The sequence below is a fragment of the Apostichopus japonicus genome, chromosome 13, assembly GCF_037975245.1.
Source record: "Apostichopus japonicus isolate 1M-3 chromosome 13, ASM3797524v1, whole genome shotgun sequence".
In the NCBI taxonomy this organism is placed as follows: Eukaryota; Metazoa; Echinodermata; class Holothuroidea; order Aspidochirotida; family Stichopodidae; genus Apostichopus; species Apostichopus japonicus.
This window is the reverse complement of record NC_092573.1, coordinates 4,075,748-4,101,022: the sequence shown is the minus strand read 5'-3', so window position 1 is coordinate 4,101,022 and position 25,275 is coordinate 4,075,748. Positions and strand designations below refer to the sequence as shown.

Below are 25,275 nucleotides of genomic sequence, written 5' to 3'. Positions count from 1 at the left end.
TCTGAGAATATGAAATTTCTAGCAATGTTCTGACCATAAGAAAGATAATTATCCAAAGTATGGATTGACTCGTGGATAAAAAGATTACACGTTTCATCTTTGTTTTGGCTATGTAAACTTAAGATTCAGAGAGCCAAATGTAAACTTCACATTTTGTGGGAATTAATGGTTCGTGCTTCAAGGTACGTTTTAATATAAATCTTACATGAGTTTGAGCTTTTGATTGGAAATCTTGCTGATGGCAAAGTTAATTGCACTTTTTGAATGCTCTTTGTTTTGCTTTGTGAAGATTTTATGTGAATTAAGAAGAAAAGGCTGGTAATCAAAGTGCATTGGAGTGTCAAACAGCTGCCCTTAGCTGCACATAGTAGGTTAGAACATGAGATATTTATGCCATGATTGTAATTGGTACTTCCTTTCATAATCATTTCACGTGCTTCATTTTCAAACACAGCAATCACTTAATGATTTTTCATTCAAATGAAGTAATTTGAGGTACCATGTGTGCACTTGAATAAGAGCAGATCAAATTTGAGTCAAGGTCCACAGTCAGAATATTTCCAAAAATTTTGTAAAAAAAAAAAGGTTTGAAGAGTCAGATTTTACGTAATGATTGCCAACTGGTTGTTTACTACAATCTTCAAGTTCTTTGGTCACCGAAATGTGTTTGAATATGTTAGTATTTAGAGTATTTAAGAGTAAGTGAATTCATAATTTTGATTAGTAAATTACTTCTACTAAATCAACTTTACTTTTGTTAAGTACCTCCCCTGATAACTTTTGGTTTCCATGATAATGGTAACCTTTGTAGTCATGCAGGTGGATGAGTGAGTGTGTGTGTGATGCCTTGCTTGTAAACACGATATCTCAAGAAGGGAAGCTTGGACCAATCTCATATTTAGTATGTAGTTGTGACACGTTAAGTACAAGGAGCCTATTGTTTTTGGTGGCAAACTTGTTTATAATCTCCCATCGACCAGCCTATTTGAAAACATGTCGTTTAGCCTCATAAGAATAGTTGAGGCTGTTGGCAATTGGAAACTAGCTTAAGGGCATCCGTAGATGAGAATCAGAAGTCTCCACCAAATCTCCATTGACTTAAGTGTGTCGTTAACTTTTGGAGTTGTCATGTACGTCGCTGCGTACATGTCTGTGCACAAAGGTGTGTGATGAACATTGTACATACAATGTATTGCTATTGCAATGGACGATATCATTGTGAATCATTGGTATTATCTCTTCGCTTCTGTTGTTAAAATTTTCTGTCATATTCTGCAATTGTCGAGATTCAGAGCCAATCAAAATTTCAGGTTTTGATGTAGTAATGTTGACCAGGCGCCGTTTAAGAAAATTAACTGTCGCCTAGTTAGATGTTTTAGAGGCAAACCAGATGCTAAATCTTTGGGACCAGGGGGTAAAAATTGCCTGGCCCCTGCTTAATGTGTGGCTCATCGGTGTACTACATTGAGTAGAAGAAGCCTGTTGTCTTAGGTAGACTGAGATCAATCTGTGTGCTGAAGAAAAGAAAAGTTTCCATCTCGGTCATCAGCTGCCAATGTGAATATTGTTTGTGATATCTCAATGCGTTTTGCTGTACAACTTAAATTGAAGTATGTTGCTCATCCTGGCTATATACCCTACTTCATAGTGTGTCACATTCATATAAGATTATTCATGTAGCATCATCGAAACCACACTGCAGTTTTGTTGTCTGGTTTCTTCCTTTTCTTATAATATTTACTTATTTTATATTCCTGTTTCTTCTTCCTTAGTGTTCCCCGGCCGAGTTTGTGAATATTATTGAAAGCCTTGATAAATGTCAAAGCCTATGTTCAGCTCATGCAGAATATGCCAGACGTGAAATCAAGTCTGAATTATTGTTGAATATCTTTCTGGAAGTACCTCGCCTATTAGCCGATATCGAACACTATTTCGCCGCTTTAAATAAATCTGCAGCAAAGTAAGTGCGATATTTGTTAAACTTAATTACGCTTCAACTTACAAGATTATTCATACTTTTATCCTCGTGAACGGGTGGGGTGGGAGTGCGATATGGAGTATGTAGTCAAAACAAAAAGTAATTACTGTTGATATGTTATTATTAAAAATTTGGAGTTCCCTAATTTTCTGTAACATCGAAATATTGAGTGTATTAATTTTTACATTTGGTTTCCTTTCTGTTAGTGCACGATATTGATTGATTTCAAATTTCATTTTTGTGTGCAGTCTGTTGCATTGAAAAGAAGAGCAAACCATGAAAATAGTCTTCATTTATTTGATATTAAATAAAATAGTTTCCAATCTGCTTTTGACATCTCATTTCTCTTCATGAGGTACATCCAAAGAATTAAGAAGGGAAATTCTTTTTTTTTTCTTTTTCATTTCATTCACATTTAATAATAGAGCTTGCCTCCGTAAATTAAGCAAAGAGGCTTCTTCTTTATTCTGGTTATGTCTTTGTTGAAAAGCAAAATGTGGGGACATTTGATAGAAATCTTTCTACCCAGATCACAGGAAATCTCTTTTCCTGGATTTTCTAAACATAAAAATTGTTTCCTCAAACCCTTTGCCTCAGGCTTGCATTAAAGATTACAAGAGACAATGGTGAAACAAGTTTCATGCGAATCGCTGTTTTGTTTTCAATGTTTTTACTTTGAATGACATGGGGCATCATTGGTGATACATTGATTGGCTTCTCAGTCATTTATGTCATATTTTCATGAAATGTAAACACATTAATGTTCCGTCGAAAAAGGAATAATTTTATGAGCGTCAATGCTATCTTGCCAAATTTATTTGCAGTTCTATCGAACGGTTAAAAAAATGTTTTTAAAGAATAGACTACTTTGTGCAAATTTGCCTTGGGGCTGAGCCACCCATAACCTCATTTTGGAAGTTTTAATGGCGACTGTTGTCTGGAGCATGAGTAGAAAAGGTTTCTTCAGGTCATTAACACACAGTGACTGTGTTGAAAGATGTTTGCATCAAGCTCCACTAGCATCTGTCTCAACAAGAATTTTTCTAATTCTCTTATTTGTAATTCATGACAGCGATGTGAGAACAACTTGTCTAGAATTCATTAAAACTGTTTAAAACAATTTTTTTAAACTTCTTAATCAGCTGTGGTATTTATATTACAATATGGGAACTGACTAAACAATTCTACTTAGGGAAGTTAAGGAATTTTGGTACATTTCACCGAAAATACAGTTAGAATATTTTAGTTTTTTTCTCTTTCAGAGAAGGGGACAAAACGAGACTTTTCACAAAGCCCGAAGACTTTCCCGAGGTTCATTCTTGCATGATTGAGATTGAGAGATTGACTGACCTGATGAGTGACCACAGCAGAAAGGTCAGACTGCTTCTAAGGATGCCAGCATTAGCTTATGTCACAGTATCCGGATATGAAGTGAGTTGCTAGGGCTCTAGTCATTTTATGAACTTGGTGTGCGCAATGATTGTGACTTAACTATGTGAACTTGTATAGGTGTCATACCAAAATTAATTGCTCCATTGAGCAAATATAGAAGTTTTCAACTGGCATTTCCTACCCTACCATATGATAGCTGATGGCTTGGGCTATCACAACACATTCAAATTTTGTTACCAAGGCCATTTAGATTTTGAGCTAGAAGAGGTCAAAGGTTTAGCAAAGTACTCCCCAAACCAGAAGAGGTCAAAGGTTTAGCATAGTGCTCTCCAACCCATCTGCCTTCTCTCTGCGGAATCTTTCTGTTTCACCCTGGAATATATCTTTAGTCCCCCTCAGTCCTCCCTATTTTTAGACCATCAGTAGTTTATTTTATCCTCTTTCAACATCCAAGCATCAAAGATAATGACGATGACTAGAAATGCATGCCAAAATAGTCACTTCAGCCGGCCCAATTAGGAGTGTTATCCGACGATTAACTATTAAGGTGGTGGATTCAGACTACTCTGATTGTGGTATAGTACCTATCTAGTGACTAAGATAGTTATCACATGACATTCAAAAACAGACTGTGGCTGCTTGATGGATTTCATTCTCATATTCTTCCCTCCAGTACTTGATAGAGGTAAAGCATTCCTCGATAGATCTCGTTCCCGAGGATTGGATAAGGATTAATTCGTAAGTTGCTCTTTCTTCTCATCTCAAACTTCTAGTCCTCATAACATTTATGCCAACAGTTCACATCAAGTTTGTTTGTATCATTGCTCTCCATCCAGACATCCTCCAGTCTCTCCTCAAGTTTTTCCTCCAGTTTACCCTCCAGTATCTCCTCAAGTTTCTCCTCCAGTTTATCCTCCAGTATCTCCTCTAGTTTATCCTCCAGTATCTCCTCTAGTTTGTCCTCCAGTTTATCCTCCAGTATCTCCTCTAGTTTCTCCTCCAGTATCTCCTCTAGTTTATCCTCCAGTATCTCCTCCAGTTTATCCTCCAGTTTATCCTCCAGTATCTCCTCAAGTTTGTCCTCCAGTTTATCCTCCAGTGTCTCCTCCAGTTACTCCTCCAGTATCTCCTCAAGTTTGTCCTCCAGTTTATCCTCCAGTGTCTCCTCCAGTATCTCCTCCAGTATCTCCTCTAGTTTATCCTCCAGTATCTCCTCCAGTTTATCCTCTAGTTTATCCTCCAGTATCTCCTCGAGTTTATCCTCCAGTTTATCCTCCAGTATCTCCTCCAGTTTGTCCTCCAGTTTATCCTCCAGTATCTCCTCCAGTATCTCCTCTAGTTTATCCTCCAGTATCTCCTCAAGTTTGTCCTCCAGTTTATCCTCCAGTATCTCCTCAAGTTTCTCCTCCAGTATCTCCTCTAGTTTATCCTCCAGTATCTCCTCCAGTTTATCCTCCAGTTTATCCTCCAGTATCTCCTCAAGTTTGTCCTCCAGTTTATCCTCCAGTGTCTCCTCCAGTTACTCCTCCAGTATCTCCTCAAGTTTGTCCTTCAGTTTATCCTCCAGTGTCTCCTCCAGTATCTCCTCCAGTATCTCCTCTAGTTTATCCTCCAGTATCTCCTCCAGTTTATCCTCTAGTTTATCCTCCAGTATCTCCTCCAGTTTATCCTCCAGTTTATCCTCCAGTATCTCCTCCAGTTTGTCCTCCAGTTTATCCTCCAGTATCTCCTCCAGTATCTCCTCTAGTTTATCCTCCAGTATCTCCTCAAGTTTGTCCTCCAGTTTATCCTCCAGTGTCTCCTCCAGTTACTCCTCCAGTATCTCCTCTAGTTTATCCTCCAGTATCTCCTCTAGTTTATCCTCCAGTTTATCCTCCAGTATCTCCTCCAGTTTATCCTCCAGTTTATCCTCCAGTATCTCCTCCAGTTTATCCTCTAGTTTATCCTCCAGTGTCTCCTCCAGTTACTTCTCCAGTATCTCCTCTAGTTTATCCTCCAGTACCTCCTCTAGTTTATCTTCCAGTTTATCCTCCAGTATCTCCTCCAGTTTGTCCTCCAGTTACTCCTTCAGTATCTCCTCCAGTTTATCCTCCAGTATCTCCTCCAGTTTATCCTCCAGTATCTCCTCCAGTATCTCCTCCAGTTTATCCTCCAGTATCTCCTCCAGTATCTCCTCAAGTTTATCCTCCAGTGTCTCCTCCAGTGTCTCCTCCAGTTACTCCTCCAGTATCTCCTCTAGTTTATCCTCCAGTATCTCCTCTAGTTTATCCTCCAGTTTATCCTCCAGTATCTCCTCCAGTTTATCCTCCAGTTTATCGTCCAGTGTCTCCTCCAGTATCTCCTCTAGTTTATCCTCCAGTATCTCCTCTAGTTTATCCTCCAGTATCTCCTCCAGTATCTCCTCCAGTTTATCCTCCAGTATCTCCTCCAGTTTATCCTCCAGTTTATCGTCCAGTGTCTCCTCCAGTTACTCCTCCAGTATCTCCTCAAGTTTATCCTCCAGTATCTCCTCTAGTTTATCCTCCAGTATCTCCTCAAGTTTCAGAACTGTGGTTCTGCCGCTGCAGCAGAATTTGTAAGCTTTTAAGCAACTGCATTCTTCTTTTATATTTCTTCTATTGTTTTTCTTCCTTTTGTCAGAACCAGACGAGTGTCCAGATATAGGCCTCCATATGTGGAAGAAACATTCAAAGAGCTCTGTGTAGCCAGAGAGAAGCTTGTTCTAACCTGCCAGCAAGCTTGGCTTCAATATCTTGAGTAAGTTTATGTTTCATTATTATTTTGTTCTTGTGCATTTTTCGTAAGGGCAAATATTGTTTGACTGTAACAGATCAGATCTCAAACCGGTGACTTGAGGAATACAAGACCCAATGCCAAACCAATGCCATACCACATTAGTTATCCAGGTAGTACTTTGACCTCATTAACCACTTGTTTTTTGGGTGTCTTTAATGGTCAGCTGCCACACCACACTTTACACACATTATAATATCATTTTATTTTAATAATACTTTCTCACGATTGTCGATAGATTTGTCGTAAATTGTCGCTGAAAACTTCTGTTAGGAATCCACCAGTTTTGAGCATTTTGTTTTAATTATACCCATACATAAATGGAAAAGTTACGAAAGAAAGTCAGCATTCTCTTTAAATCATCTTTAAACCATCTTATTCCATTAAATCCCCCTCAAAATGTTGTGGAATATCATGAACAGGGAAAGGTTCCAAAGGTATATATCAGGGGTGCTCAATTAGTTTTCTCCCAGAGGCCAGAGAAAACACATAGAGATGAGCAAAAGGACCAGATAGAATCAAAATCTCAGCCTTTATCTTACCTACTGGATTGAGCTATTTACAGGGTAGGACAGAAGTGTGAACAATTCTAAGGCCTTCAGGGGCTGCATATCCAGCTTATAAGGCAAACTTGTAAACAGATATGATTTTGAGGGCTGGATGGAAGACCTTTGGCACTCCAGAGTTGGCCTGTGGAGAACACATATGGAGAACCCCTGATGTATACTATAGACTAATATCTCAACCTGTTGTTTCTGCAGTGGCTTTGGAGAGCAATTTGTTCTGTATCGTCAAGCCGTCAAACACCTTGCCAAATTTGACTGCCTGCTATCTCTGTCAGAAGTTGCTAAACAGAATGGCTTTTGTAGGTATGTGACATAGCTCGGTTATATATATATATATATATATATATATATATATATATATATATATATATATATATATATATATATATATATATATATATATATAGATTTATTCAAGCTTTTTGATTATTTTACTTTTTGTCAATTATCAGTAGAATTATCTACTGCATGTTCCTTAAACATGCAAATAGTTTTTTTCAAATTACAGAGAGAAGTACATGTTATAAGAGATGATTCACTTTGTTGCTTTCAAACCTAGCCAGTGTTACTCACATGAAGACTGCAGTTGATAACACTAGGAAAACGTGCTAGATTTTATTAGACGTATGACTCTTTAGCGAGGAAGTAATTTATAAATTGGATTCGATCCCCACCATTTTAATACATGAACATAATCATCTTACTTTTTCGGCACATTTAAAAGTAAGTTGATTATCTTATGACCTTTCTTTATCGTTTGAAATGAAATTTGGTTAGCCCAGCTAATGACTTACATTATTATGGGATCTTTTAATATTGAACGACTTCTGAGAACAAAAAAATAAACTCAAAGCCTAGTTTGATGCTAGTTTTATCTTCCTGCATATGAAAATAGTTGATAGAATGTCTTCACTTTTCTTTCCTAAAACTGATATTTTAGTTTCAAAACTTTTTCCCTTTAAGTAATCAAAAGAATGTTTCAGGTTGTTCTTGTAGTACATTATGAATATTCATGACTGTATTATTATTTCTTCAGACCTGAAATCTTAGACAGCTCCATAGCAACCATTCACATCGAGAACGGTCGGCATCCTGTGGTCAGCTCCTTACTCGGGGAAGGCGGGCAATATGTGCCGAACAGTACACACTTGGAGGTAACAGACAGTTTACAGTCAATTTTGTCTTTATATTTATATCAGTTTTGATTTTTAAACAAACATGAACAGAAAAGAAACTAGACTTATAGAGTACAGTAATCATATTTTGAAATTTTGCAGAAGGAAAGAAAAGTGAAAGTATCTGGGCAAGCATTTATCATGTCTGTAGGGAGAGTGAAAAGATAGTTCAAAGTGATTAACACTGAAAATCATGTTTACGTTATTCTAGGTCACAGCATTGTTCAACAGAGCAAGAAAAGGACATGCATGAAATAGTTCAGCGTGTTAAACTCTTAGTTGACTTGAACTTTATTAACAAGAAACTTTAAGAGTAGTTGTATAAACGATGAAGAAAGACTTGTTTATTCAGCTACTCCGACATTATAAGGCGTCAGACTAAAAGATACCATTCTCAAGTTATGATTTGTATGAGGATTCTTCTTGATTTTAGTTAGTTTAAAATTGTTGATAACTTGTCACTAAAGGTACAGGTTTTTGAGGTTTTTGGTTTGGTTTGGTTTTTTGAGCTGACTACGATCATTCTCTAAAGTTGATGGTGAACGCTGATTGGATGATAAACCAGGAGGTAATGAATTCAAGGTTAACCAATAACAATCATTGATTGGTGTTTAAAGAAAAAAAAATCTGTTAATTAATTTAAACTATTAACCAAAGTCAGTGAGGTATATTCATTTTTCATCCTCTTTGTTTTTCTATTTTGTTGGATTTCCTGTTTTTTTCTCCTCATCAGGCAGACAAAGAAAGGTTCCTTTGTATCTCAGGACCGAATATGGGCGGTAAGAGCTCATATTTGAAGCAAGTGGCGTTGATTGTAATACTTGCACAGTTGGGGAGTTATGTACCAGCAGAGAGTGCATCCATTACACCTGTTGATGCTGTATACATAAGGTGAGTTCATCCATTAGTCCAGTAGATGATATATGCATAAGGTGAGTTCATCCACTAGGCAATAGGATGCTATGGTGAGTTCATCCATTTATCCAGGAGATGTTGTATACATACAAAGGTGAGTTAGTTCATCCACTAGGCAAGAGGATGCTATGGTGAGTTCATCCATTTATCCAGGAGATGTTACAAAGGTGAGTAAGTTCATCCACTAGGCAAGAGGATGCTATGGTGAGTTCATCCATTGGTCAAGACGATATTACATACATAAGGTAAGTTCATCCACTTGACAGGAAGATGCTATGGTGAGTTCATCCATTATTCCAGTAGATATTATATACAAAAGGTGAGTTCATCCACGAGGCAATAGGATGCTATGGTGAGTTCATCCATTTATCCAGGAGATGTTGTATACATACAAAGGTGAGTTAGTTCATCCACTAGGCAAGAGGATGCTATGGTGAGTTCATCCATTTATCCAGGAGATGTTGTATATACAAAGGTGAGTAAGTTCATCCACTAGGCAAGAGGATGCTATGGTGAGTTCATCCATTAGTCAAGACGATATTACATACATAAGATAAGTTCATCCACTTGACAGGAAGATGCTATGGTGAGTTCATCCATTATTCCAGTAGATATTATAGACAAAAGGTGAGTTCATCCGCTAGGCAAGAGGATGCTATGGTAACTACATCCATTAGTCAAGTCAAGAGGATGCTATAGTGAGTTCATCCATTAGTCCATCATTTCAGTGGATGTTATATGCATAATGTAATGTCATCCACTAGTCAGATGTATGCTATGTACACAAGGTGAGTTCACCCATTAGTCCAGTAGATGTTATATGCATAAGGTGAGTTCTTCCAGTAATCCAGTAGATGTTATATACATAAGGTGAGGTCATCCACAAGTCAGATGTATGCTATGTACACAAGGTGAGTTCACCCATTAATCCAGTAGATGTTATATGCATAAGGTGAGTTCTTCCAGTAATCCAGTAGATGTTATATACATAAGGTGAGGTCATCCACAAGTCAGATGTATGCTATGTACACAAGGTGAGTTCACCCATTAGTCCAGTAGATGTTATATGCATTAGGTGAGTTCTTCCAGTAATCCAGTAGATGTTATATACATAAGGTGAGGTCATCCACAAGTCAGATGTATGCTATGTACACAAGGTGAGTTCACCCATTAGTCCAGTAGATGTTGTATACATAAGGTGAGGTCATCCACAAGTCAGATGTATGCTATGTACACAAGGTGAGTTCACCCATTAGTCCAGTAGATGTTATATGCATAAGGTGAGTTCTTCCAGTAATCCAGTAGATGTTATATACATAAGGTGAGGTCATCCACAAGTCAGATGTATGCTATGTACACAAGGTGAGTTCACCCATTAGTCCAGTAGATGTTAAATGCATAAGGTGAGTTCTTCCAGTAATCCAGTAGATGTTATATACATAAGGTGAGGTCATCCACAAGTCAGATGTATGCTATGTACACAAGGTGAGTTCACCCATTAGTCCAGTAGATGTTATATGCATAAGGTGAGTTCTTCCAGTAATCCACTAGATCTTATATACATAAGGTGAGGTCATCCACAAGTCAGATGTATGCTATGTACACAAGGTGAGTTCACCCATTAGTCCAGTAGATGTTATATACATAAGGTGAGGTCATCTGCTAATCAGTTGGATGCTTCGTACACAAGGTGAGTCCATCTGTCAGTCCAGTAGATGCTGTTTGCACAAGGTGAGGTCATCTGCTAATCAGTTGGATGCTTCATACACAAGGTGAGTTCATCTGTCAGTCCAGTAGATGCTGTTTGCACAAGGTGAGTTCACCCATTAGTATGATGGATGCTGTGTTCAAAAGATTAGTCCACCATTTTAGTACTAGGATTGGTTTAAATACTTAAATTGTCTGCAATACTCCAGATATTTTAGATTCTGTGACCCACTTTGATATTCCAATTGTGTTTAATGTCATGCTTGGTTTTCTTGTTGCAAAAATTGTTTGTGCATCATATATACCATAGGTGAAGTTTAATATGAGGATTAACCACTACTGTAACATATCAATATAAATAGTCATATAGATGCTGTGATCATTTACGGTAACAACCAGTAATCTGATTTACAAAACCTCCATTCCATTTCACTTTTATGATAGGATGGGCGCATCGGACAACATCTTCAAGCATCAGAGCACCTTCATGGTAGAGCTAATGGAAGCCTCCACCATCCTTGCTGAAGCTACACCGAGGAGTCTGGTGATAATGGATGAGCTAGGAAGAGGAACAAGCACCCATGATGGTGTCGCTATTGCAGATGCTTCTGCCAAGCATCTCATCTCAGAGGTATGAAAACAGTGTCTTGTGTCCTTCTGTTTCATAAAAGCTATTATAATTATGATATCTTTATAAATGGGGCATGTTTTATGACCAGTCCACAGGTAGATATTAGTGTAACACACTGTGACTCTTACATGAAGTCTTTGCTTTACATGATCTGCATGTAGGATTTCATCACTGTTCAAACGGTTTGCCATAATATTATTTTCCATCTGTGGAAGCTGTACATTAAGAAACCTTGCTGAGAAACAAAGATAATGCATTACCATGATGATATCACTAAGGCTGCTGTTTCCAGATGCCTTCGTAAAATTTCACAAAGTTTTGCGAATTTGGGTCTCCTTTAAGTATGTGGTTTTGACCTAACGATGCCATAAATTCCAAGCAATTTTTACTAAACAATAAACTCCAGCCACTGGAATGTCCCTTTCAACTTTCAAAATTGTCATCAACAGAAGAAAATCTGTACACACATTCTCAGGTGGTTGGTAAGATTGACATTGTAATATCAACATTTGTCTGGTTTACCCCTCTCACTATCCAGGGTCAGGTCCTACCCTCTTCCCACTATCCAGGGTCAAGTCCTGACCTTGCCGTTAACCCTTAGCTTTAATCAGCATGGTAACATTTTGGTAAGTTAAAGGTTTGGTTGATCTCATGGGATGGGATTAAGTACCTAACTTCCTATTTATCAGTGATGCATCTTCACAAATTTTGAGTAGTATTTTTTTTTGTCCCTGTCCTCTAAAAAAAAAAACCCCTCGACCGTTTTACAACCCGCTATTTACCAAATCAGTAATTAATTCTTTTTTGTTTCTATAGATCAAGTGCTTGACCCTCTTTGTCACCCACTATCCACCATTGGCAGACTTGGAAGGTCAATACCCAGGGACAGTTGGCAACTACCACATGTCATTCCTCATTGATAATAACAAAGGTATTCAAGGTACATATGTCTTGATTTGTGTGTGTGGGAGGGTTCATTATTCACGGTAAAGGCAGATTTAAGATCAATATTCCATCTAAAAGATTCCAGTGCTCTCTCCTCAAAGTGTTTTCACTGGATTTCATTTACAGATGTCAGCCACTTGCTTAACTTGGCTATTCAGATCGGACCACTTCTGGCCAATAAATAAAGCTTTTAAATTTCTTCCTCATCACAAAATATGTGAAATTTTGTATGCAATAACAATCTATTTAAACTTGAAACTCGTTTGAAACTCTAGTCTTGTAATATCCAAGATTGTACTGAACATTTTTGAATAATTTCTAGCAAATGTTGTTGTTAGTTCGGTCTGTGCCTTACATTTTAGCTGGCGTGCAGTGTAACAGCATTTACCAATTGTGAGTATGTGTGGTGTAAAGAATCTCCGTTTGTGTTGGATAAGTCTTGGTTCAAGTAACAAAAACTTTAATATACCCTTCAAAAATGTATCATTAAATCAGCACTGTATTTCACCTACCAGTTTTACACCTTACTGTCAGGTATCAAAACTTCCAGATGTGTCAAAAACCACATCAGGCCTCGTGGTCAAGTTGTCTCAAGGCTACACTTTAAAAGCTTTATTTCTCCTTTTATATTATGAAAATGAGGATGCACTATATTCTCAGGGGCTTGGGCCCCATAATAAGGTTTGGCCCCAATGCTTTTGGTCCCCGGGCTGTTTCCGGGACACTTGGGCCCCCCTTCTCATTAGTCCTGATAATTCCAACAACACATGCAAAAAAGAAGAGCAAGAACATTGCTCATAAAGGCAGTGGCTGAATGTACTTCACATAATTCATACAAGATTGTCGTAAGCCATTTGAAAGTCACTCACATTTCGTAAATATCTGGTTTACTTTCCCTTCTCACTTGAGGGATTAACTTATCAGCTTTGGCTGGGGCAGGTTATTGATTTCTATGTGTCTCATTTAGCCTTTAGGTTTCATTTGGTTTATATGTTTTAATATCACTTTTCATCTTGAAACAACTGATTGCAACTACCTTACTTTTGAAATTCCTTTATTTTTCCCCATAAATGTTGCCTCCGTTTCTGCATGGATTGGATTAAAATTCTTTGTTAATTCATCTTTCCAAAATACCTTTTGATAGAAACTTCAATTAGTTGAGGCTACTGGAAAGGTCATTGATATTATTCTTCACTTTGAAAAAAATGAAAAATGATAAAAAAAAATTCACCCTTGTTGCACAAACCATTTAGTTATTTGACGGACAACGCAGAGGAGTAAATCAGGGCAGAACTCCCTCCTGCATCCCTCTCACGATCAAATTTTAGGGGAGGGGGGGGGGGGAGGGATGTGTAAAACTAAGTACTTCTATCCATTTTAGAGGATAATTAACAAAACTTTATATAAATTTTATAGTGGGCAGAATGTAAATGGAAAACAAAATGGGTCTCCACACCTACACATTAGATATTGTCTCTCTATCAAATCTTTTTCTTGCCTCTGTATGAATCTTTTCTTCTCTCAAGAAACCGATGAAGAAGCAGGAAATCTAGCAGCCTTAACATTTCTATACCAGTTAGTGAAAGGAGCAGCTTCTCATAGTTATGGACTCAACGTGGCCCGAATGGCAGATTTACCGAGAGAAATTCTGGAACTCGCATCGCAGAAATCAAAAGAACTGGAAGACAAGGTTCATTCCAAGAGGTTTGCTCTAATTTTTACCATTTTTCACGGTGGAGAGGGGAAACGATGGGACAGAGAAGAAATGATTAGAAAAGAGAAGAGGAAAATAGGAGATGAACAGAAGTGGAGGAGGGGGGGGTTGGGGTGGCGGCGAAAGAAGGGCAGTAAGCAACTCTGAAGGAGAATTTAATTGATTAAATTCATCATATAAGTTCCAAAGTTATGAAAACGAAGTGTTGTTAATATACGTTAATTGGCAGACTCTTGATGTGTTTGGCTAAAGATTGGCAAAATGATGGGAACACATTCTGCTGAGTCACTTTAGACTATGTGCAATTTAGTATGACAAAAGAGAATGATATTAAAACTGTAGTGATAAATGATATCATAGTTCCTGCACATTCATATACTGGTACAGAGATGTAATGATTGCAGAGGTACAAGTTACTTTGAACTTAATATACAATGTATAATCGATACAAGATATAACCTAGAGATTTGTGTGAATTGGTGCTAAATAGGTTCAAACAAGTTTTAAATTGATTTTTTTCCCTACCTTTACAAAATGTTGCATAATCTATTTAAATGAGAAGTTCTCCTAAATTGCATCGTGTTATTTCTCATGTTTCATAATGTTATATCATGTTATCATGATACCAGCAGTCACGTGACACTAGTCACATGACATCATACGTCATAGGTAATGTCAGAGAACATCAACAAGTACGAAAATATCGACCATGATGCCATTCTGCTGAGAAAAATCAGTTTTTTTCACCTCCTATATTAATACACAGAATGAGAAGAGAAGACTTCCTAAGACTATGGATGTCAGAGGAGAAGAGTGAAGTTAGAGATGTGATTGGTTCGTGCTTAGAGAGGTAGCAAGCCAACGGTGGTTGTTTGTTTCAGATGATGATCAGGGATGGATAATCTCTTCTAGTCTTCCAGGGACTTTATGTAAAATGTGGTTTGTTGCGGATGACTCACATCAGTGGAAAGTGACTCTTGAATTTAGGCAACATTGCCAAATAACTGTGAAGTCGTTTAAATTGCATTTAGAAACCTCAGCAGTGAATGACAGTGTGACAGATGTAAAGATATTCCGTCCAATAAGGTTTTTCATGAATACCAATAATGAGATGATGATACAGTGTCAAAGGCCTTTGATGATTAAATTTCACACTATTTAGCACTTACACTATTCAAATGCATTTTGATCATTATAAAAGTATGTTGCTTCCATCAAAATTATGTCATACGTCATGAATATGCAGAGATATCATGATGGGACAATTTCCTTATGCTAATACACCTCTAAACTGTCCTCCCATATCATGCTTCGAAGCACATATCCTGACAGCGTGAACAGTTGCTAACCTTTATGTTTCTAATGCTAATGCCACTCTATACTGTCCTCTGATATCATGCTTCAAAGCACTGGTACTGACAGCGTGAACAGTTCCTAACCTTTATCTGATAGATAAACAGGATATTCATACTGCTCATACTGCTAGTATGAGTGCTTTGAAGCATGACAAGAAAGTACAATTCATATAGAAAACTCTCGCTACTGGGTGATAAATGATATCCTCAGGGTGACTGTCAACATGAGGCACGTCTTCTAAATTTTGATGCATCCGAAATGATTGGTCATTCTCATAGCAATTGAGGTACCTTTTGTTTTAAAATAATAAGAAAAAAGATGTTTTTAGATTTAGTAGCCCAATGCAGCTTTCCAAATCAAAATATTTTTCGATGTAATTTTTATATGATTTCTTAGGATGCTATTCTTAAATTGTCAGGAAAGAGTATTGTAGCCTTTAGCTAGGTTAGGTTTAGCTAGGTTAGGTTTAGCTAGGTTAGGTTTAGCTAGGTTAGGTTTAGCTAGGTTAGGTTTAGCTAGGTTAGGTTTAGCTAGGTTAGGTTTAGCTAGGTTAGTGAGGTTACTGCAAACCATGTAACAAAGCATCACAGTCTTCTGTGTATTGGGATTGATATTCACCACCATTTTCTGGTTTTGAACTCTGTGGGATAATAGTTGGGGCTTTTGGAGTTACCACCACATGTTGCTTAGAGCGAAAGTGCTTGAATATAGAAAGTTGCTGTTGTCTGGTCAGTGGTAATGCATATTCATGGATTGCGTGGATTTCGTCTGCCATCAGTAGTAAAATAAGCGGAGCCTCATGGATTGATACAGGTCATGTGAATTCCACAATTTGCTGTTCCAGACACATTTCAGCGGAAAAAAAATTCCAGAAATGAAATTACATGAGGATTTCTAAAGAATTGGAAGTTACAGTAGTATCGGACAAATACTATGTACCTTAAGTCTTCCAAAGAGGTACAGTAACAAGCATGTAAAGCCTACCACAAGCTATGACACTGGGCAATCTAACTTTTGAGACTTTTTTATGAAATATATTTTTTTATTCCTTGCCTATGGCTAAAGGAATCTATACGATGGTGTCTGTGCATGTATGTGACACCCAAGCTTGTAAATACAATAACTTGAAAAGTAAACTCTTTGTTGAAGTCATGATTGCAGGAATTAGGTGGGAGTAGTAAAACTAAATGCTGACCTGTTTGCATTATTGAAATAGACAATAGATGATGGAAAGCTACTAATACTGGAGCAGAACTTTTAATTATTTATCATAAAATTTAAGTCAAAAGAGAACAAACAAACAGACACATTTTATTTTGGCAGGCATAGTGTAGATTCATTGTTATAATACAACAAAATTTCTTCTGGTCATAAATCCTAATAACTAATACAACGCTCTCAATTAAATCCCCCCTAAATATTCAGAGATTTTGGACTTATATTCAGGTGGTTTAATATAGAGCTGTGACATTTAGATGACTCTTCATCTACTGGTATAACATCTGAATGGATTGTTTGACGATAACTGTTCCACTGTATATAATACTGGCAGTGTTAGAAGATTGAACATATCAACATTACATCAAAGTAAAAGGAGTTCTTGTGCTAAGGGTAGGGTAGGGTAAACCTACATCATCTACCCATATCCATTAATTAGCCATGAAACGGACATATTTAAAAAGTAGGGAATTTCACAAAAACATACTGAACTACCAATCACCAAACTGATAGCGGGTCGATTGTGCAAGTCCACTACAATGAATTCTTTACCAAATGTTAGTTATCAAAAACAAAAAAAATTGTTCTTTAACAAAAATTAGTTATAAACAAAACAATAGTTCTGTAATAAAATGTGAGTTACACAAAACAATACTTTTCTAATACTAAGCTAATAAACACATTTAAAATAATACAATGTTTACAATATCCAAATCTTACAATGTGAAAAAAAAAATTACAGAATGTAGTTTCTTGGAAGCTAAAAATCAATGTGTATTTACCATAAACAACGAGAAACTGTTACACTTTAGATAAACTTCAACTATAGATGGTGTACAACTTTGTGGTAACTCAATTACTCAAAAATATTTACAACTCTCTATATATACATTACCTTAACACACTTGTCTTGAATTGCACTACCTAATGGTTTCATTTTATTGCACATGAGAAATGTCACATCTGCAAACTACAACTTTTTATTGGTTGAGCAACCCATTAATAATGGCATTCATCCATTCAAATATCTGTGCCATATTAAATACAGACAAATTCTGGTCAGCCTTGTCCCTCTCGGGTCACCCTCTTTCAGATAGCTATGAACATGTACAAACCAATCTCCACATAGGCTTTCTTTTAGAAAGCTTGTGAGCTCTCACACAAAGAGAGAGCATAATGTGGAGAGTGCTTCATTTTGACCACACTTTGTGATTTAAAACTTGGTAAAATAATACTTGAAAAAGAACTAAAATGTTTGAAATATCTACAGATATATTAAAATGATACTACCAAAAGCTAATACTACCATAACTCTAATAATATTGCCACACGAATGAAATATGTATTCTAACAGCAGCCTCCGAAGACTGATGTTCATGTGGTAAAAAAATTGGTCAAGGGACAATTAGGAACCCTTTTCCCAAAATAAAATGAATTAACAATTCTAATAATGCTATTCAGAAGTGTTTGTCCCCATAACACCACCCGGAAGTGTTTAAATGACCCCTACTCACCCCCTTTGCTCCTTGAAATTATGTAAAATAATAACATAATTGATATAATATCATTGGATATTATCAATAAAAGAAGCTAGAAATTATCTTCCTAGCTGCTATTTTCATGAATTCAATAATGACAAATATTATCAGCAATATTCACATAGTTGATCAAACACCCATCAGAGCTTTCAGTGCACCCACTGGTCAGGTTTTGATCGATATGTTAACTACCGCGGCACCCCTTTGAATAACTCACCCAATGGAAATTTGACCAAAGTACCATGGATGGATGGAATGGATTTGCCTATCATGGATGAAATCAAGAGTTCGCTAAAAGTGGAAATTCTTCCCATTTGACAAGCTTCACGGGGTATAAAGTTCACTGATACTAATCGAATGCACGAACTATGTCCAGAGTACTTTGATGTAAATGCTTTGGGAATTGGGCATTCAACTGCTCTAGCTTCTCTGTTGAGGGTGGCTTCCAACTGTTGGGCAATCAACTGCTCTAGCTTCTTTTGTTGAGGAAAGGTTCCCAATTGTTGTGAAGCTACAGTCAGGATCCACTATCATCATGACAGCAATGTCAGGGTTATTCTCAGGAACTAGAACTGGACGTCTCCGGCTCCACTGGGTAATGGTCATAGAGCCCATGAAGAACGCCCTCCACTAAGATGTCTTGTTTTCCTACAGGCGGGTGGAGGTAAGGGTCACTCTTAAATACCAGAATTGGTTGATGGCTTGATGCACTGGGGGGCAAAAAGAATACTTAAGTCATTAGTTCTCCCAGTCTTAAAAATACAGGCAACAACAAAAAAAATAGCTGTGCAAATTCTTAAAAAATTTCTTCATAATTGAATATATTTTATATTTTCTCTTCATTCCTTAATTTCTTCCAGAGCATTGCCAGGTTTTAAACAAAATCAGTCCTACGGAGTAGGATATGAAGACCTGTTTCCATTGTTGCCATTTACATCCATTTAAATGCTTCAAAATTTGTATCTGATATGACTTGCGTCAAAACAGGCTTTAATTTTGATAACAAACAAACCCAAATGAATTCTTTCTCATAAAAGCTTCATGACATACAGTAAGTTATGTTCTACATTTCATTTACATACATTGTTTATTGGAACATTCCTCACTTGTTTGCTGTATTCCATCGAGCAAAACATAATTTAGGTTAAATACTGTACAGCAATCAAAATCTGACTTACCTTCCCGAATCTGTACCGAGCTCATCAATGGAGCTGAATTAATAGAAAGAACACAGAAAGATTACATTATGCAGACGGATTGTGGTGTTTAATCAGTCTAGCTTGTTAAGTATAAATGTTTTGTCTCCAATTTAGTAATGTTTTGATTAGTATCTGTTGTAGAAGCATTGCATGCCAAGGTGAAGAGTTGATCATTCTCTTTATTATAAAGGTAAACAGACTCATATTCGAATGACTTCCTAAAGTCACAATCTATTTCATGCTTGGACGGTACGAATCAGGAAACATAACGTTGGCAACACAACCAGCAAGTGTAATTAACCAATCTTCTATATTAGTCTTGGCAATATTCAGGTCTCAGTCCAAAGCAACAAAGTATACGAGACAGAGTAACAGTAACAGGCAGACCTGGATACAGAGAATTACAAAGTTGCATTTTACAGCCCGGAGTAATTTGTTCTAGTAACACATACAAAATGGTCATATTACACAGGAACCATAGTATACAAATAATGAATGGTTTCCATTCGTGCAATAGTGCAAATATTTCATGAGTTGAAATATGGAATGTTCCATTCAACGAGGTGCAGCCGAGTTGAATGGAACAAATTACATCTTTCAACGAATGAAATATTTGCACTATTGCACGAATGGAAACCATTCATTATTTGTTTTATACAACATATTATATTAAGATGGGTAAAATGCACTCATGCAACAGAATGTTTTGAACAGACAGGTTTCTCTGCTCTCTTACCATTGAAAAAAGTGCTACCAAAATAGTATAACCCATGGTTCTATTTCATAGAGTGGAATAGAGCGGATTTTGCATGCAATCAACGAGCAATTGACCAATCAAATGACCAGTATACAATTAAGTGTTGTATAATACCTTATTAGAGCCCAATGTAACTTACACTATGTAAATTGCACACTAAAACCTACGAACCATATGTATTGTAGGCATGTATATATTGTACTCAGACGGTAAACGTTTTCAAATGTTTTTTAATTTTGAAACTTGTATATGGAATACGGAATCTATCAAGCGCTTTTTTTTTACCGTGGTGTTCCCTTCACTTGTGTATCTGCTTTTGTGGAGTTGTGACTTTTCTGAAAGCCTTACATTATGGCAGTGAGGATAAGACATACCCAAAGCTTTATATTTCGTGGATTCGATTAATATTGCATCCACTAACTCGAAACTAACTGCAAACACCAATAATTGCAACAACAAATTAATGAATACCCGAGATGTTTTCGTATTTCACAAGGTAGGCATTTCAATTGCGGCAAGACCTCGATACCCTACGGCACAGTACGTATACTGGCCTATAATAGCACCGAATCTTACGATATATGACCAGACGCTTAGGCAGTTTTTTTTAACCATAATTTACTTTTAAATGAAGAATTACTACCCAAAATGAGTTAACAAATGTGTGAACAATTCTAACAAGCATTTCTTACTCTTGTATCTGCTTGTTTATTGGAAGAGTAAAGTTAATAAATGGTTCACTTTCTTGCGAGAAGTATGTGGAAAGTCCATTGTTATTGAGGGGCCTCAAGGGGCTTCAAGCTATGCATTTTAAGAGTAAAATGAACTTACTCGAAGCTGGCAGATTTCTTCAGGTTCTTGACTCTCAGAAATGTAAGGAAGGATTTAGGAATGGACCCTGAAGAAATGATGGACTGAAAAACAAACAAAAGATCTCAAATTAATTGCTTGTTATGGCTGAAAGTGAGCAATTTGAATTTCTTAAAGCAAAGCAGATATAATAAGGCCTTGTTTGCAACATTCTAGATCACAAACTTTGCAAACAAAAAGGCTATGAGTTATTCCCAAAACAATAAGCCCTCAACTGAACACAATTTGCTGTTTTTTCTCTTTTGAACAAAAAGTTGTCCCTTTTTCAGCTTAAGTTGATATTCAGCACTTTTGCGAATTAGTAAGGTTAAAAAAATGAAGTATTGTAATTAACCATCAAATAACACTAACAGATACAAACAAAGATAAATATACATCAAATCACTTTTGCCTTTTGGGCAATAAAATGTTCATTCCTGATCAAGCAAAATATGATAAATGTGACAGCTACAAAAATTTAACTGGGCTTAACTTACGTTGAAGTAATTTTCCAATCCCTGTCTCCTGTGTTCAATCCCTTTGGCTGACAGCTGAAGAACCTTTTTTGGCGGAAAATCGGGTATATCCATCGTTTTCCTCAGCTATATGAAATAGAAATGACCAAACATGCTCAATACAACACAAATTGAATGTTAACCGTCTTCTAAAATATGCAATGAGTATTTATAGAAACTAATTCTTTTGACTTTCCACATGGTCTTCATCATTGAAAAATTGAAGATGAGTCTCAGAACAGGCTGGAAAGTAGATGTATCTGTCTGCAGGAGCAGAAATGCTTTTTGGCTTAAACAAATTAGTAATTGGGAAAGACAAGGCTAGATACTTTGAGAGCCACTCAGAAAGTAAGCTTATCTTTAACTCGAGAAACTTTTGTGATTCTGTACCTTCTTGTGAAAGGTGTGGAATTCCCGATATCTCTTCTCAACAATGTGCGTCTTTCCGGCCACCTTGACATGAATCTGGTAAGCCTGAATTGTGCAGAGAGAAAGAGAAACAACAAATGTGTATTCAAAGTACAGATTATGTCTTCATAAATTATAGGTTCTCAGCTCTGGGTAGTTGAGTGCTTTTTGGCAAGAAAACCTAAGGATATATTACTAAGGCTACATTACATACTGTAGGCCTAAACACAATTGAAATGTCTATCAGTATCATGCACCACTGAAATATGACCACTATTTACAAAAGAAGTTCTTCTCAAGTTGGCCTATTCTTTTATCATGGCAGCAATGTAAACTTCATGATGAAATACGCTAAATTTCCCGTCAACCAATGAAATATTTTCCAATGTCATTGCATCGTGGTAACTTCATACCAGGCGATGTTTATATTCGTTTCGCGAAATTGAGACAAATGATAGAAGTGTACAGTAGGCCTTGCCTATTTCAATCACTGTTACTTGGTTTTACTGTGTTGCAGAGCGATTTGGGTTAAACTACAATTAAGTTCGTCGTTAATATGACTTAGGTTGATTGCACAATAGCCTGTCATCAGCCAAAGCCTGTGGATTCATTTTAACCGGGCTATTTGTGTGTACCGTGTATGGTCTTTCATCCTCAGAGACAACTTGCCGGAAAGTAGGAATCGAAATAGAAATCATATTCTCCAGCTTCTCTTACTGCGATTCTCCGGAAGTTCTCGTCGGCCTGCCTTTCACTTTTACAGTCAGCCCAACTTTCTGATGCCACCATCCATCATCGAGTTTAATCAATCTGGAGGATTCATGTCAATTGGACGCGCGTACCATGCACGGAGGGTCATGTGATGTGTTCCAAACTGATATTTCTCTGTAGCAGTTCGAGAATAGTGTTAGTGACTTCGTGAAAGATTTGCACTAAGACGGATCGGACATGTAAACTAACGGCGTAAGAAGGTACTGGCCTACGAAATAGTGCTAATATGCTGACGTTAGACATGCTGGCACAGAACAAGTACAGATACATTGGGCTTGCAGCGGGATGTGTATTTATCAAGCACTGCATGTGAACCAAATCAGTAGTTCCACAGTTGTCAAAAATCCTTTTCGACAAAAAATCGTTCTTGAAATACAATTCAGACATTGACATTTCCCGCTGCAAGCCCAATGTATCTGTACTTGTTCTGTGCCAGCATGTCTAACGTTAGCATATTAGCACTATTTCGTAGGCCTGAAGTACCAGTACCTTCTTACGCCGTTAGTTCCCATGTCCGTATGGCAAGCCGTTTTACTTTTTATTCGATATTTGATGATATCATCAAATATTTGGTGATATCAGCAAATAATTAATGATATCAACAATTAATTGCTGATATCATCAAATGATCTGATGATATCATCAAATAATTGCTGATATCAACAATTATTTGCTGATATCACCAAATAATTGTTGATATCAGCAATTCATTTGCTGATATCAGCAATTCATTTGCTGATATCACCAATTCATTTGTTGATATCACCAAATAATTGCTGATATCAATAAATAATAGCTGATATCAACAAATATTTGCTGATATCAGCAAATGAATTGGTGATATCAGCAAATATTTACTGATATCAGCAAATGAATTGGTGATATCAGCAATTGAATTGATGATATCAGCAAATCATTTGCTGATATCAACAATTCCGACATATCACTAATTAATTAGTGATATGAGGAACCGAATTGCTGATATCATTAAATGATTTGCTGATATCATCAAATGATTTGCTGATATCACCAATTCATTTGCTGATATCACCAAATAATTGCTGATATCTGTAAATATTTGTTGATATCAGCAATTATTTGTTGATATCAGCAATTATTTGATGATATCAACAAATGAATTGGTGATATCAGCAAATGAATTGGTGATATCAGCAAATGAATTGCTGATATCAACAATTATTTGGTGATATCAGCAAATAATTGTTGATATCAGCAATTATTTGATGATATCATCAAATGATTTGATGATATCAACAATTATTTGCTGATATCACCGAATATTTGGTGATATCATCAAATATCGAATAAAAGGTAAAACGGCTTGCCATATGTCCGATCCGTCTTGGTGCAAATCTTTTACGAAGTCACTAACACTATTCTCGAACTGCTACAGAGAAATATCAGTTTGGTACCACCCTGGAACACATCGAACATTGAGGTAAATGAATCATTAAACTCGTTGACATCGAATGACCCTCCATGCAAGGTACGCGCGCGCCCAATTGACATAAATCCTCCAGATTTATTAAACTCGATGCAATCCACCAGATTTACACTCACATAACAATTACACTTCCCTATCTGCTTGTACGTACTACGTACTGTTATCTTCACTTTGCATCGAATCATTACTACGAGACAACGCAACACTGGAAATTCTTACGTTAATGTCATAGACCGATGAAGATAGGTGGGGTGGGTGAGGGTTATCCACCAGAATAAGATCAGTGGGCTTAACACACCCCCTACCACTCACTGGCAGACAATTTTACAATAAATCCTAGTGCACAGTACGTGATACATAGCCTGTGTATGCCTATGGGGTATAACCCAATCAGTCGAAAACTTGTTACATTGTTTCAAACCTTGCAAAACATAGCACCAATTTTCATCTAAACATCCTCCATTTTAATGAAATTTCTTAAAGGGAAGATGATACCCCTCACTTACCATCTGACCCCCCCCCCCCACTCCAGTACAAGAAAGGTGGTTGTGCCCAGGCTGTCAATATCCATTATTTTATCGATCTGTGCAAAACATGAAAAAAACCAAGAGGCAACGTCTTTGCTTTCATTTGAAGCTGCTAAAAACGAACTCTGACACCAATTTCTACTATGGACAGGTTGGTTTCCGTTAATTGAGCTGTATTATCTGAACTCGATACAGGTTTGCAGGTAGCATTCGCAGTACCACACACAGCTTAACCAACACTCTTCTTCACTAGCCAGATATGAATAACTACAGTATAATTATGTGTGAAGAGGCAGGTTAGATAGTGTAATGCAAAATGATCATTGGCATCAAATGCTTTTAGCTTGGTGGAAAAGCTAAGAAAAGGGACCAAGGGATTAATGAAAATGTAGAAATATACTAGAACTGAGAAGAAGAGGGGCGGTAGGGGTGGGTGGCATGTGGGGAGATGGGTCTGGTCTTGATCCATTAAAATTACATTGGGGAAGTGTAGTACCTTGTACAACCAGTCCTGAATAAACATTTGTACTTCAATGCCTGAACAGTCTTTCCCTTTATGTAGTGTAGATAGGTTATTCAGCATTGTAATATTTCGTTTCAACCAAGTCAGATGTTAGACAATCCAAGGCAAAAGTAGTACAAGAAAACTACCTGAATAAGTGGGGATGGGATGGCGGGGGGGGGGGGGGGCTTATGATCCTGGCATTAAAATGGTAATGATCATTGAATTCTTTCATTGAAGGAGACCAACTGATATATTTATGCAAAAAGAAATAAAAATACTCTATTTTCATTTTTCCATCACCTTTTATATATTGACAACAGTATAAAATATATGGCATTAAAGATTGCTGGC

General features: G+C 37.0%; 2 protein-coding genes across 2 annotated transcripts in view; one reads left to right on the top strand and one right to left on the bottom strand.

Moving 5' to 3' along the window:
* Nucleotides 1-16,413, top strand: part of LOC139978306 (DNA mismatch repair protein Msh3-like) — a 49,474-nt gene extending 33,061 nt beyond the window's left edge. Inside the window, exons 12-22 of the mRNA XM_071988379.1 lie at nt 1,773-1,960; nt 3,241-3,409; nt 4,044-4,108; nt 6,011-6,127; nt 6,925-7,032; nt 7,766-7,883; nt 8,638-8,795; nt 10,971-11,157; nt 11,974-12,097; nt 13,629-13,806; nt 14,583-16,413. Of these exons, the coding sequence (XP_071844480.1) occupies nt 1,773-1,960; nt 3,241-3,409; nt 4,044-4,108; nt 6,011-6,127; nt 6,925-7,032; nt 7,766-7,883; nt 8,638-8,795; nt 10,971-11,157; nt 11,974-12,097; nt 13,629-13,806; nt 14,583-14,670 (1,500 nt within the window). The 3' untranslated portion in view covers nt 14,671-16,413. The remainder of the gene's footprint in view (nt 1-1,772; nt 1,961-3,240; nt 3,410-4,043; nt 4,109-6,010; nt 6,128-6,924; nt 7,033-7,765; nt 7,884-8,637; nt 8,796-10,970; nt 11,158-11,973; nt 12,098-13,628; nt 13,807-14,582) is intronic.
* Nucleotides 16,414-17,130: 717 nt separating this feature from the next.
* Nucleotides 17,131-22,459, bottom strand: LOC139978307 (sorting nexin-24-like). Its single transcript, XM_071988380.1, has 6 exons — nt 22,292-22,459; nt 21,639-21,722; nt 21,231-21,335; nt 20,716-20,798; nt 19,107-19,139; nt 17,131-18,638 (listed from the first exon to the last, which is right to left on the bottom strand). The coding sequence occupies exons 1-6, from the start codon at nt 22,352-22,354 to the stop codon at nt 18,488-18,490; spliced, it is 519 nt and encodes a 172-aa protein (XP_071844481.1). The 5' UTR covers nt 22,355-22,459; the 3' UTR covers nt 17,131-18,487.
* Nucleotides 22,460-25,275: the final 2,816 nt, after the last annotated feature.

Bases quoted from the DNA above. Each gene is read 5' to 3' on its own strand.
- LOC139978307 (XM_071988380.1), bottom strand. From the start codon at position 22,354: ATGATTTCTATTTCGATTCCTACTTTCCGGCAAGTTGTCTCTGAGGAT. The intron at 21,336-21,638 runs GTACAGAATCAC...TATTTCATATAG, and splicing joins TCCACACCTTTCACAAGAAG to CTGAGGAAAACGATGGATAT. The intron at 18,639-19,106 runs GTAAGTCAGATT...TTTGCCCCCCAG, and splicing joins CTCGGTACAGATTCGGGAAG to TGCATCAAGCCATCAACCAA.